Genomic DNA, 12,123 nt, shown 5'->3' with positions numbered 1-12,123 from the left:
TTTAACTCTGCCACCCCCGGAGTCTCAGTTTCCTTTTCTGTTTAGTGAGCACAAGGAACTTGATAGTCCCTTGGAACCTGTCAACCTCTGAAAGTTCTAGAATTCTCTGCCTTTCCCTGATTTTTCTGCTGCCTTGGGGGTTACTTCAGACCCCGACTTCTGCTGTGGAATGAGTTTCTGCAAGGCCTAAAGAATGTGGCATCGTGGAAGGAGTGAAAGCTTGAAATCCTAAAGCTTGTGTTCAAATCCTACCTTTGTGACTATTATCCATGGCCTTCAGCAAAGTTCTTCATCTCTCTTGGCTGTTTTTCTTTCTAGCAAAATGGAAGCCATCACACACACACACACATACACGTCAGATTTGGTGACAGTGACATAAGACAGATTTGTGGGACTACATGGCCCAAGAAGGTATTCTTTTTTTTTTTTTTTTTTTTTTTTTTTTTTGGTTTTTATGAGACAAGGTTTCTCTGTATTGTTTTGGAGGCTATCGGTCCAGCCCAGCCTCGAACTCACAGAGATCCGCCTGCCTCTGCCTCCCGAGTGCTGGGATTAAAGGCGTGTGCCACCACCGCCTGGCTCCAAGAAGGTATTCTAAGCAGAGTTGTATCTGCTTTGTTCTACATCCAGCATTATTGACAAATGACTATTCTCCTGCCACCACCTCCTTCAGCAAATCCTACCAGCATGTGCCACCACAACTGGTGACAAATGACTATTCTCAATGGACCATTTTTTTAGATATTCTGTTTACTAATTAGAGTAACAAATTTCTTAATATTTTATTAAAATGTTTCTGAAATCGATTGTGCTTCCTTAACATGTCACACAAAGTATTTGTGAGATGTCCTTAGGAGTCAGAGGAAGTAACTGTTCACCCGAAAATGGTCTGGGTGGCTGAGTGTGGGGCTGAGTTGGAGGAGGGAAAGGTCTATGCCTTTCAACAGAGCATTGATTTCTCATGCAGCCAGTGAGGACTAGTGGAGGGGTTTTAGTACCAGAATAACAGCATCAAGTTCATATCACAGAGATCCCTCAGGCTGTCATTGGAGAATAGAGAATGCTAAAAGGCCACCCACAGGCTGCCTTTGCAGTGCTATCAAGAGACAGGGGTGGGGTGGGAGGGTAGATGGATATACGAAGAGTAAAGGCGGGAGAAGACACATTGGTGTATGCATGGAATAGAACTAAAGATAACCACTGTTCACAAGCCGTACTGCTTCCTCCTAACAATGTTTAACTGCAGTACTAACATAATTATAAAGACACACAAACAACTTATAAAATGGTGGCGCAGAGGCTGGGGATGGGACTCACTGAGTAGAATGCAGGCCTACCGTACACAGAGCCCTGGGTTCCATCCTCAGCATCGCATAAAACGGGGCGTGGTTGTGAACACCTGCAATCCCAGGTGGAGACAGGAGGGGCCAAAGTTCAAGGTTCTCCTCCATTACATAGCAAGTTCAAGGTCAGCCTGGACTATTAGAATACCTGTCATGTCTCAAAAAAAATGTGTGTACATCTCAGTGTGTTGTACGGTGGGTCTTGGTTCACATGAGTCTGAACCCTGAACTCTGTAGCATGAAGCCATCTCCACTTTTAACTCTCCTTCTTTTCTCTTCTAGAATCAGTGGATAACTGCCCCAGCAACTGCTATGGTAATGGTGACTGCATCTCGGGGACCTGCCACTGCTTCCTGGGTTTTCTGGGCCCTGACTGCGGCCGAGGTGAGCACTCACATAGGCCTAGTGGTAACTACTTCCCAGACCCTATGAGTACCTGGGATGCACTTTCCAGAGGGAACTTCAGACTCAAGCTGACCCCTGAGATGTCCAGGAAGCCCTTCCAAGAACCATTCCTCAGTAGGCTTTTGAAGGGAGCCTTTTGAAGGTAGAGTCACACCCTGTCGGCCATTGGTGTCCAGCTAAGGACAGCACACTGGATAGGTGAGAACAGGACGCACTGTGTCCCTTGCAGTGAGAACAGAAGTGGGGGTGCCTTTGAAAAGAGGGACCATCAGGCCTTGTCAAGCACTTTTGATGTCCCTCCTGTCTGGCCTGTGGGGGGGAAGCACATGCACCACTCCACTTTTCTACAACACAGGCAGAATCTCAGCTAAGATGCCAGCATCCCCTAATGCTACCTTCAACATAGACACTGCTAAAGACAATAAATTTTGATATAGTCCAAAGCCTGTCTGAGACATGCTGTGGGCTTTTGGCCTTCATTTTATCCTAGTTGCATGAACAGGCAAATTTCTAGAGATCTGTGGTCCTGAGAATTTGGTATTCCCCACAGAAAAACTAAAATGGCCTCCTGTCTCCGTTTCTCCATCTCTCTATCCAGAAGCCATTGGCTTCGTATGCATTTAGGAGTCTGTCCTGTACTGGAAGCTAGGATTACCCTACCAACGAGGCTGTTCTCTGAGAGTAAACCAACTATTACAAAGTGGCATAGTGATACCTCAACCAGAGGCCTCAAGTTAAATGTGTCTCAGCTAGGCAGGGGGAAGATCCACTCAGAAAAGTGTAGAGGAGAGTTGGGGTGGGACTCCACTCCAAGGCTTATGGAGTTTAAGAATGGAAAGCAGAGATGTTTTCCCAGGCCAAGGGAATAGCAGCATGCAAACCCTACCTAGTGTATAGCTCTGAGCACTCTGCTCGCTTGCACTAATATGAGATAGACTTTCATAGAGACAACCAAGTTAGCATCCCTGGGAAGCATAGTGATTGCCTGCTGAGTGTTCTAGAAGGGAAAGAAGCCAGGTGGGGCACAGCGAAGGTGATGCAGAGAGAGCTGAATCATTCCTTCTAAGGAGAATTACTACCTCTTCCCATACGCACTCCAAGTTAAGAGTCGTGTATGCAACAGCCTTCTCTTAACTCAGTACAGGCGAGTCCCTTTATCGCAGTGTAGTATAATTTATCCTTATATAGAGTCCTTCCTAGAGATGACCACAAAACCTGTATCCTAAGAGGCAGAGTGGAAACCTACTTTGAAGAGCTGAATGGGGCTCTGCTCTTCTCTGAGGGGCTGTGATATGTGGGACTGGAATGGGGGCCTGAAAGACTTGCCAGGGTTAAAGACAACAGATAATGGTGTTGTGGTGGCAGGGCTAGGGTCGGAGGGTGACAATAGAGAGCTAACAGAAGAAGGGTGCTGGGGAGATGACACAGGCAGCCAGGAACCCCAGATACTTCCCCCGTGATAATAAGGAGCAGATGCCAGCCTCCCATCCAAGGCTCCTGGCAGCCCGGATGCTCCATCTGATTCTGAGGAGGCTGGAGAAACCGGTAGCACCACTCCACATCTGCTGGCCTTGCGCCTCACCCCTTCCCTTCCAATTCCAGGGGTGTTTCAGCTGGAATGATGTAATGCAAGGGAGCGAATGATGATGGGTACGCACGGGTGTTTCCTACAAAGCAGTTGAGGCCATCAGCCAAGCTGATAGGGGAGCAGACAACAGAGGTCAGTTGCAGGGCCTGGGTAGCAATTCACCCCAGCTTTTGGTGCTATCTCCTCAGCCTCCTGTCCCGTGCTGTGCAGTGGGAATGGCCAGTACATGAAGGGCAGGTGCCTGTGCCACAGCGGCTGGAAGGGTGCTGAGTGTGATGTGCCCACCAACCAATGCATCGACGTGGCCTGCAGCAGCCACGGCACCTGCATCATGGGCACCTGCATCTGCAACCCAGGCTACAAGGGCGAGAGCTGTGAGGAAGGTGAGACTCACACAGGTGTGCTGCTAAGGTAGAGGGCAGCGTATGCTATGGGATAGCTTTCAAAGATTCATGTTTTGAAATAAGATATACCTCTGAGTCCTGGCTCGGTCTGCTCTTCCATAAAGCAAGGCTACCTTCCTCAGGGGGCCACTGCCAGGACTGAATTAAATAACCCATATCAAGCACTTAGCTCAGTGGCTGACACCTAGGAAATGCTCCATAAATGTGGCTGTTACGTTAGTAGCATTATTTTAGGGATGACTAAGTTTCGTCTCCCTACCCCCACCCCTTTCGCCGTCCAGGGTTTGGAAATGGATGGACTTTGCCGTTTGCAGCTGATGGTTAATGTATGCACTTGCTGTCACCTCCCGCTTTCTCCCACCCAGTGCCCTGGCTCCTTCCCCAGTGGGAGGAAGAGGGTCCTAGGAAAGCTAGTCTTCTTTCCAAACCCACTTAGTATTTAATGGAGAGCCTTCATTTACAGCACCATTCTCTCTTAAAAGAGGCCTAAAGTAGGAAGCCGGGCGGGATCAATGTCTGAAAGGCATTTCCTGTCTCAGTTACCCATAGTCCTCCAGTGAGCCTGTGGGTCCTGATGCAGACCCCTTAGCTCCAGGGCGATGGTTGATAGAGGAGAGTGGCCACCAGAACACACAGACCTGGGTTTTCTTACTGGAGCTTGAAGCTCTTCTGCTCTCCCTTTCTTTTGGTCACGTGAGATGGATAGAGACCCTGCACAGGACAGGTTCCTATTACAATGGTGGGTCTGCCCATGTGGTGTCCACCCAGACAAAAGGACACTGGGCAGCGCCCCAGAGCTGTGGCATATTTTTCGAAGAGAAAAAAAAATAATGTTTAGGACTTTGATTTATGTTATCTATTTGAAATGAAGTGTTTTTCCTCCCAGTCTCCTTCTGAAGAGGGCCATCTGGGACTGATTTCTTTTATTATTTCTTTTTCTCTTCTAAAACGTGCTTGCACAGCCTCGTGTTTGTAATAATTTTTGAGGGGGGGTTCTACCTCCTCCTCCCTCTTCCTTGCCCTCCTCCCTGGGCTCTGTTGCTAACAGGTTCCCCCTGTTTATAAAACATCAGCTAACAAGCTTACTTTTTTCTCCGTCTTCCTTCTTCTGAAGTTTATGGTCCCATATTTTTTAAAGCTTGAAAGGAGCCAAGGGTGGGATGCTTGAAGGGGACTAGGGGAGGGCCAGGAGAGTGCAAACAACTTAGATCCTTTGCAGTGAAAAGTGAGACGCTGCATTCTCCACCCTGAAGGGCATCTAATGGCTTGTGTGGTCACTGAAGCGTGGAACGTTTGGGGGAGAAAGCCTGTGCTTGCAGCCTGACCATGTGGGCATCGTCATTCATTAATGGGATAAGCTTCTGCCAGGAATCTTAGCTCTGTGAAAGAGGAAAAGGGGACTGTCTGGCATGCCTTCTAGAAAGAATCTAACCAAGTTAGCCCACCTCCCAGACACCTCCTCCCTCCCAGGCATGCCGGTTCCTCCCGCATTACGCACAGCTCGAGAGATAACCCTTGTTCACTAAGTTGTCTCAGAGTGAGGGAAGAAGACAGCTTTATCTTTTCTTGGAACTCCTGTCACCCAGAGGCCCCAGAGGGGGCAGATCCAGGCCACTCAAAGCCTCCTTGGCAGAGTATCACTGTAGCATAGATGACAGCCTTCAGTTGAGGATCAGGGCTCAAAGCCAGTGTGGTTCAGTGAGTTCATCAAGACTAGCCGGAGTGCCAGGAGTTACCTTATCCCTTCCATGTGGACCTCTGTGAGTCCCCACGCTTACAGGTCACCTAGAGACATGAGACCAACCATCCCGAGAGGAGATGGCCTCTCAGCATCTCCTCCTTATCTTTATTCTACTGAGACTGTGGATTCCCTTTGCTGGCTCTTGGGTCCCTCTGTTTGTGGAAGGATAGGTCTGTGGTGCACAGTACATTTCACTGAAATTGATACCTTCCCAGCCTGCAAACTAATTTTGAGTATTTACAGGATCCACACTGAGGGCACCCTGGGATCCTCAGAGGCAGGGTCAAACCAAAGCAGGATCAGGCACTCACAAGACAAGAAAAATCCTTCATAGGTCTCTGGGTAGGAATTGCTGAGTTGTTTCCTGTCAAGTTGGAAGGCTCTCTGGACCAAGGGAATTACCATAGTAGCCTAATGGGCTGGAATAATCCTTCTGAGGTTCCGGGATCTGAAGCCCGTCATGAGAATTTATCACTGTTGTTGTCTTTATTATTTTTAATTACCCGAACTTCAGCAGGTCATGCTTTAGCTGTTACTAAATGGTGCCTGGAGACCATGAGAGAAGAGTCATTTGCCTTCATTGGGCTTTATTAATTCCCCACATTGTCCTGTTTCTTTCCGTGTTTTGATTTGGTTTCTATTTTTAAAGCACTTCATGTGTTTATGCGAGCATATATGCACAAATGTATTTTTGAACCAGTCTGATTATGAGAAAAAATAGCAAGTGATCTAGACAGGAGAGAGAGGCAGAAATGTACATTCCTTCTGTGCTGCCTTGGAAAAATTATATACCAGAAATAACAGATTAAGTAGAGCTACATAAAATGCTTAGTATCAAAATGTATGACAGATGAGCATCTGAATGAATGATAATTTTTGCTACTGTCACTTCTCTGATTTAACAGCTGGCTACTCCTGGCCCCTGGCTTCTCACTCCCCATTGAGATTGCCAAGTAAAACTCCTTTTAAAACTGAGATAACTTAAGAACCTTCTCCAAAGACTAGTCCTTACAACAAATGTCCCAGAATGTTCTCTTTTGTAAAGTCTTGGCTCCTTTGTGCATGTGACTCTTTTATACCCAGACCAGGTGTCCCAGTCTTTGACAAGAAAGTCAAATATTCTGGATTATAAATGAAATTAGTACATTTAAATGTTTGGATTATAGATGAGCCCATAGTTTTCACAAGCCTCACGACTCAGAGTCCTGAGAAGATGGAAAAAATAACCCTCTGTGACATTATAGTTCATATAGTCTCTCATATTCTCATTGTCACTGGTTCCTTACAGCAACTTAATAGGTAGGGACTGTTGGCTATGTCTACTTTATAGTTAGACAGCTCAGAGCTTCCACTCAATGAGGGATCCTGTCTTAGTGCCATAAGACAGAGAGCAGTATAGGAAGACACCCAACATTTTTATCCACATGCACTTGCATAGATACATATCCACACACACTCATGTGCATGTACTACATGTATACACACTTACACACACTCATGTGCGTGTACCATACACATGTATATACACACACTCATGTGCATGTACCATACACATGTATACACACTTATGCTCACACATTCATGTGCATGTACCGTATACATGTATACACACACACTTATGTGCATGTGCCATATATATGTATACACACATACACACACCTGTGTGCATGTATGATGTACATGTATCCATGCATACACACACCCACACACTCGTGTGCATGTACTATATACATGTATATACACTTACACACATTAGAGGAAAATCCTGTCTGGTAGAATTTATGTGTATGGTCTGGCATAAATTATTTATCCCTCTGAGCCTCGGTTTCCCCATCTGTGCCTCCCTTTCTCACTGCAGTTTTAGTAAACATGGTAGGCTCTGGGTGCCATGCTGATGCTTGATGTATACGTTTGTATTCAGTTCAGCTCACAAGCCAAAGAGCCAAGACTTATAGCCACATTTTACAGGCGAGGAAACAGCCTTGGGTAACCGGGAACTCAGGCCTGCCACTCAATGAAGTCCTGCGTTGTACAGTACCTGCAACCTCCCCGAGTGCACAGATCACTTTACAGCATGCCCCTTCCCAGGATCCTCACTCTGCTGTTCCAGAGCTCACTGTACCATCTTCCTTCCATGTCACAGTGGACTGCATGGATCCCACATGTTCCAGCCGGGGAGTCTGTGTGAGAGGTGAATGCCACTGCTCTGTGGGATGGGGAGGCACCAACTGTGAAACACCCAGGGCCACATGCTTGGACCAGTGCTCAGGCCATGGAACCTTCCTCCCAGACACTGGACTTTGCAACTGTGACCCAAGCTGGACTGGACACGACTGTTCCATTGGTAAGTATGGAGGAAAGGGTTTGGCATTGGGGAGGGAGGGTTCAACTGCTACATATGACCTCTTAGCCCTAGTGGGTGGTGTGGCCCTGCTCTCAGGCACCTAGCTGGGGACTCCTCGTGTTGCGACTGTTTTCTTCTTTCCTGCCATCTAGTCTTTGATGCCTCTCCTTTTGGTGAGCAAAGGTTTCAAAAATCACGTTCTCATCTTGTTCAGCCCTGGGATTCTGCACAGTGTTGTGTTGGGTAGTTTTGTATAACTCTGAACAGAATAATGAGAGAATGACTTAAAGGAAAAAAGATTCATCTTAGACCACGGGCAGAGGGTTAGGTCCTTGGTTGCTTGGGGCACACCATCATTATGGTAGGATGGTGGAAGACATTCTTTACCTCATAATAGCTGAGAACAGAGCAAAAGACAGCAGGGAGACAAGAACATGATATCCACAGGTCAAGCCCACAGTGACAGTGTCAGTTACTTGCCTGGTTGCTGTGATAAAATACCTGTCAAACTATTTCAGGGAGGAAGGGTTTATTCGGGATTATACTTCCAGAGGATTCACTCCATTTTGGTGTGGAAGAAAAGGCAGCAGGAGCTCAGCTGGAGGGTCACATTATTACCACAGTCAGGAAGCCTGAACAGGAAGTGGGGGTCGGCTAACCCACCCCCAATGACATATTCCTTCAATTAAGGCCCTTCCACTTTGAGGCCTTCTGAAAGAGCCCCACCAGCTAGTTGCATAGAATTCAAACACCTGTGCCTGTGGCAGACACCTCACATTCATACCACAGCAGTGACCTGCTGCCTCCAGCTGCGTTCCACCTCACCGAGTTTCTAGAACATCCCCAAGTAGCATCATCAGCTGAGGACAAAGTGTTCAGCGGATGAGCCCATGAGGAACATTTCAATTTTAAACCATAGCAAGTGTCATTTATCAATACTGACAATGGCTCCTATGATTCAAGATGTATTTTACTGAGACTTATCTGGTGCCAAGGCCACAGGGGATCCTAAGAGAGCTGCAGGAAATAGGGGCCATGGGGGAGCACCTGCCCCACCATGCTGTCCTTTTAGTTTCATTTTTTGCTTAGAATGAAAGATAAATTCAGTGTGGGTTTTGGGGTCCTCTGAAATATGCCTCCAACTCTGTGCTGGCTTAGTGCTATACTGTCCAGTAATCGCCAGGGATGAACATGTGTCTGCTACTGGACACAGTCCCATGACTCGACATAACTCTGACCTACTTATTATACCTGTTCAGTAAAGATGCGTGCATGGATAGATGGATGCATGGATCCATGGATGCATGGATGGGTGGGTGGACAAGCACTGAAAGGGGCATCTGGTTCCACAAAAGGTAATGCTGTTGGCAACCTCTTTGTAAACACTCTCTCATTAGACTCGCCCATTTAGTATGGGGACTAAATGAGAACATGTGTGAACTACCTCATCCAGCACTAGCATCTTACAATTCATTTCATCCACACCAAGCCTTTGGAAGAAAGCAATCAGCCTCCCCCTTTCCAATTTATACCACATTTTAGCTCACCTACTGTGTAATAGGTGCTGTTTTTAATCAGATGGGATAGAGAGATAAGAATGTACCTGCCTTGTAGTGTGTGCATTCTGGGAAGTGGGGAAGGGGCAAATCATTGTCCAACTCCTCCATACTGTTAAAGTAAAGCTCCAATCAGCTCATTATGGTGTGGATCAACAGTTCTGATCATGATCAAGAAAGATGTCTGTGATCTTTGTCAAAAATGAAACCCATGCAGCATTTGTGCCTGTAGAATAGCTTGAATTATCTTGCCTGCCAAATAGAGAATTGCTGTTCAATGCACAGTCTAAATTGGACTTTTATCCCTGTTTGCAAAGCTCACGTAAAGACATGATTGTGAGCACAGATGTGCAGTCTCAGGAATAATTCTCTTTATATAGCTCTGTTTATTGCAATATAATAAATGGTCCTCTTAAAGCCACGCTGCCTTGTATTGTTCATTATGTGGCTGAAAAGCTAATTTATGATGGGTCTATAACCCGTGCCTTGCACTGTTAATCCCCAATGAAATTCCACAGCCTGGGAGGAGGCAGGGATAACTTTGGCTGAGCTTTCTGAGGACTCTTCAGTTGAGCCTGAAAACAACGATGACAAAACCACTAGAAAGAGGGCTAGAGAGATGACTCAATAGACAAATGCTGTGCACCATGAAAGGCAATCTCCAGCACCCATGAAAAAAGCCAGGTACCACATTATGTACTAAAGCTTCGGCACTGGGTAGAGGGGTGAAGACAGGTGGACGCTGGAGGCTCTCTAGTCAGCCAGTACAGCCCCAGGTTCAATGTGAAATCTTGTCTCAAAAACTAAAGTTTAAAAGTAATCAAGCGAGAAATCCAACATTGACCTCTGGTCTCTACATGTGGTCACACGCTCGAGAGAGAGACAGAGAGAGAGACTGAGAGAGACAGAGAGAGAGACAAAGAGAGAGACAGAGAGACTGAGAGAGACAGAAACAGAGAGAGTGTGTGTTTGTGTGTGACCAGCACACACATGTGCTCACCCACACAAACACATACACACCACTGAAAAGGACTTTAAATGGATTTGTTGATTTCATCCTCCTCAATCATAGGCCTCATGACCATAGCTGATGTCAGACATGTATGTGGACTCATGTAGAAAGACCTAGAAGAGTCCCATGCTAGGAGAAGTCCCTGAGGCAGATAGACTTGGGTTCAGATCCTGGATACTTACTAATTATAACTTTAGAATGGTTACATCACCCCTTTAAGCCAAAATAAATTGAGATAATCATGGAACCTACTTCTTTGTAGGAATTGTTTAAGATAATGTTAAATAGAGCTTAGCATGAAACTTGGCCCATGATATGTGCTCAATAAATGTTATTGGTTATTATGATTTGGTTAAAACAGCCACTGGAGAAAGTACCAGATCTTCACAAAGAAATCTGATAGCAAGAGGGAAGCTGCAATGTACCTCTAAGAAGTGGATACTGTTGTCTTTAAGTCCCTAGTCTGTAACTGACTATAGGGCCCTGTGCCAGAATAGGAACTTAAAGATGACTGCTGACTTAGTTATTATTCCCCTTTATAATAGGAATGACATATTGTGTTTGTTGAGTACCCCATGGTATGCCAAGATATTTCATATGGGAACACACACACACACACACATGCACACTCATAAACATACACACATACTCACACACATATACATATTCACACACACATGCACACATACTCACACACACATACACACACTCACATGAACACACATACTTAAATACACTCACACACATACTCATACTCACACATATACTGCACATACACACACACATATACACATACTCACACATATATATACTACACACACACACACACATGCATGCTTGCACACACACACATAGCCATGGGAGATAGAGATGGTGGTGAGCACAGAATCATCTGCATGCCAGTGATAAGACCTGGGGTGCTGTGACTCACCTAAGGCACACAGGTGAGTTAGGAGGTGAGTGTCAGACACCAGCCCTAGGTTCAAGGTCTAGCCTGCTTCCTATTGCCCTATGCTGCCTCCTTATAGGCACTGTCTCTCCTCAGTTGTCACTTCAACTCCAGAAGCCAATGGCTCTGCTACAGATTAGTTGTGTAACACTGGCTGTGTGACACTACTTCAGTCTCCTTGTCTGAAAATACAGACATATTAATACATATCTCAGTTGGATATGTCATCATTAAATGAAGACATTTTGCACACACATAGTGGTGATCATCACAGATTAAGTATGTGATGTGTTTCTGTAACCTTCCTTCCAAGGATACTTTCCCTGAGAGGAGCCATTCAAAAACTACTAGTGAAGCCAAACAAGAGACACCTCATTCCCTGAACCCACTATAACCAAAAGACTGTCTTCATTTTCAGGGACCTTGCTAGAGGTCTGTAGCCTCTGTTACAGAGCCCTAATAGGAAGCCTTGAGCAGCTTCAGCCAGTGGCTTAGCCCCTCCAAGCCCGTTTTCTCCTACATTCAGTTACCTTGCAGGCCTGTTGTAAGGGCAGGTAAGAAAATGTAGAAGTACTTCTCCCAGAACCTGGCGCAGTGCTGCCTGTGTAATTTATGATTCCTGCTACCTGACACATGAGGTAGGCACAAATACTGCCAAGTTTTCATCAGGAGCTGCAGGCCAGTGGGCTCATCCTAAGCAATCGTTGCCCCATCAGGAGTGCAGACTGCAAGTTGATGAGTTGACAAGACAGCTGTGCCTGCTGCCTCCTAGGAGAGGGGA

General features: G+C 46.1%; 1 protein-coding gene across 13 annotated transcripts in view; it reads left to right on the top strand.

The window, feature by feature from the left end:
• The window catches only part of Tenm4 (teneurin transmembrane protein 4), a 735,641-nt gene that overhangs the window by 575,141 nt on the left and 148,377 nt on the right, over positions 1-12,123 (top strand). For all 13 annotated transcript variants that reach the window (XM_040728397.1, XM_040728368.1, XM_040728396.1 and 10 more), the window contains 3 exons: positions 1,626-1,727; positions 3,525-3,719; positions 7,625-7,825. In XM_040728397.1, the coding sequence (XP_040584331.1) occupies positions 1,626-1,727; positions 3,525-3,719; positions 7,625-7,825 (498 nt within the window). The remainder of the gene's footprint in view (positions 1-1,625; positions 1,728-3,524; positions 3,720-7,624; positions 7,826-12,123) is intronic.

This window comes from Mesocricetus auratus, unplaced genomic scaffold (genome assembly GCF_017639785.1).
Source record: "Mesocricetus auratus isolate SY011 unplaced genomic scaffold, BCM_Maur_2.0 Super-Scaffold_4256, whole genome shotgun sequence".
Lineage (NCBI taxonomy): Eukaryota > Metazoa > Chordata > Mammalia > Rodentia > Cricetidae > Mesocricetus > Mesocricetus auratus.
The sequence above is the reverse complement of the archived record's forward strand: the minus strand, read 5'-3'. Positions and strand labels throughout refer to the sequence as shown.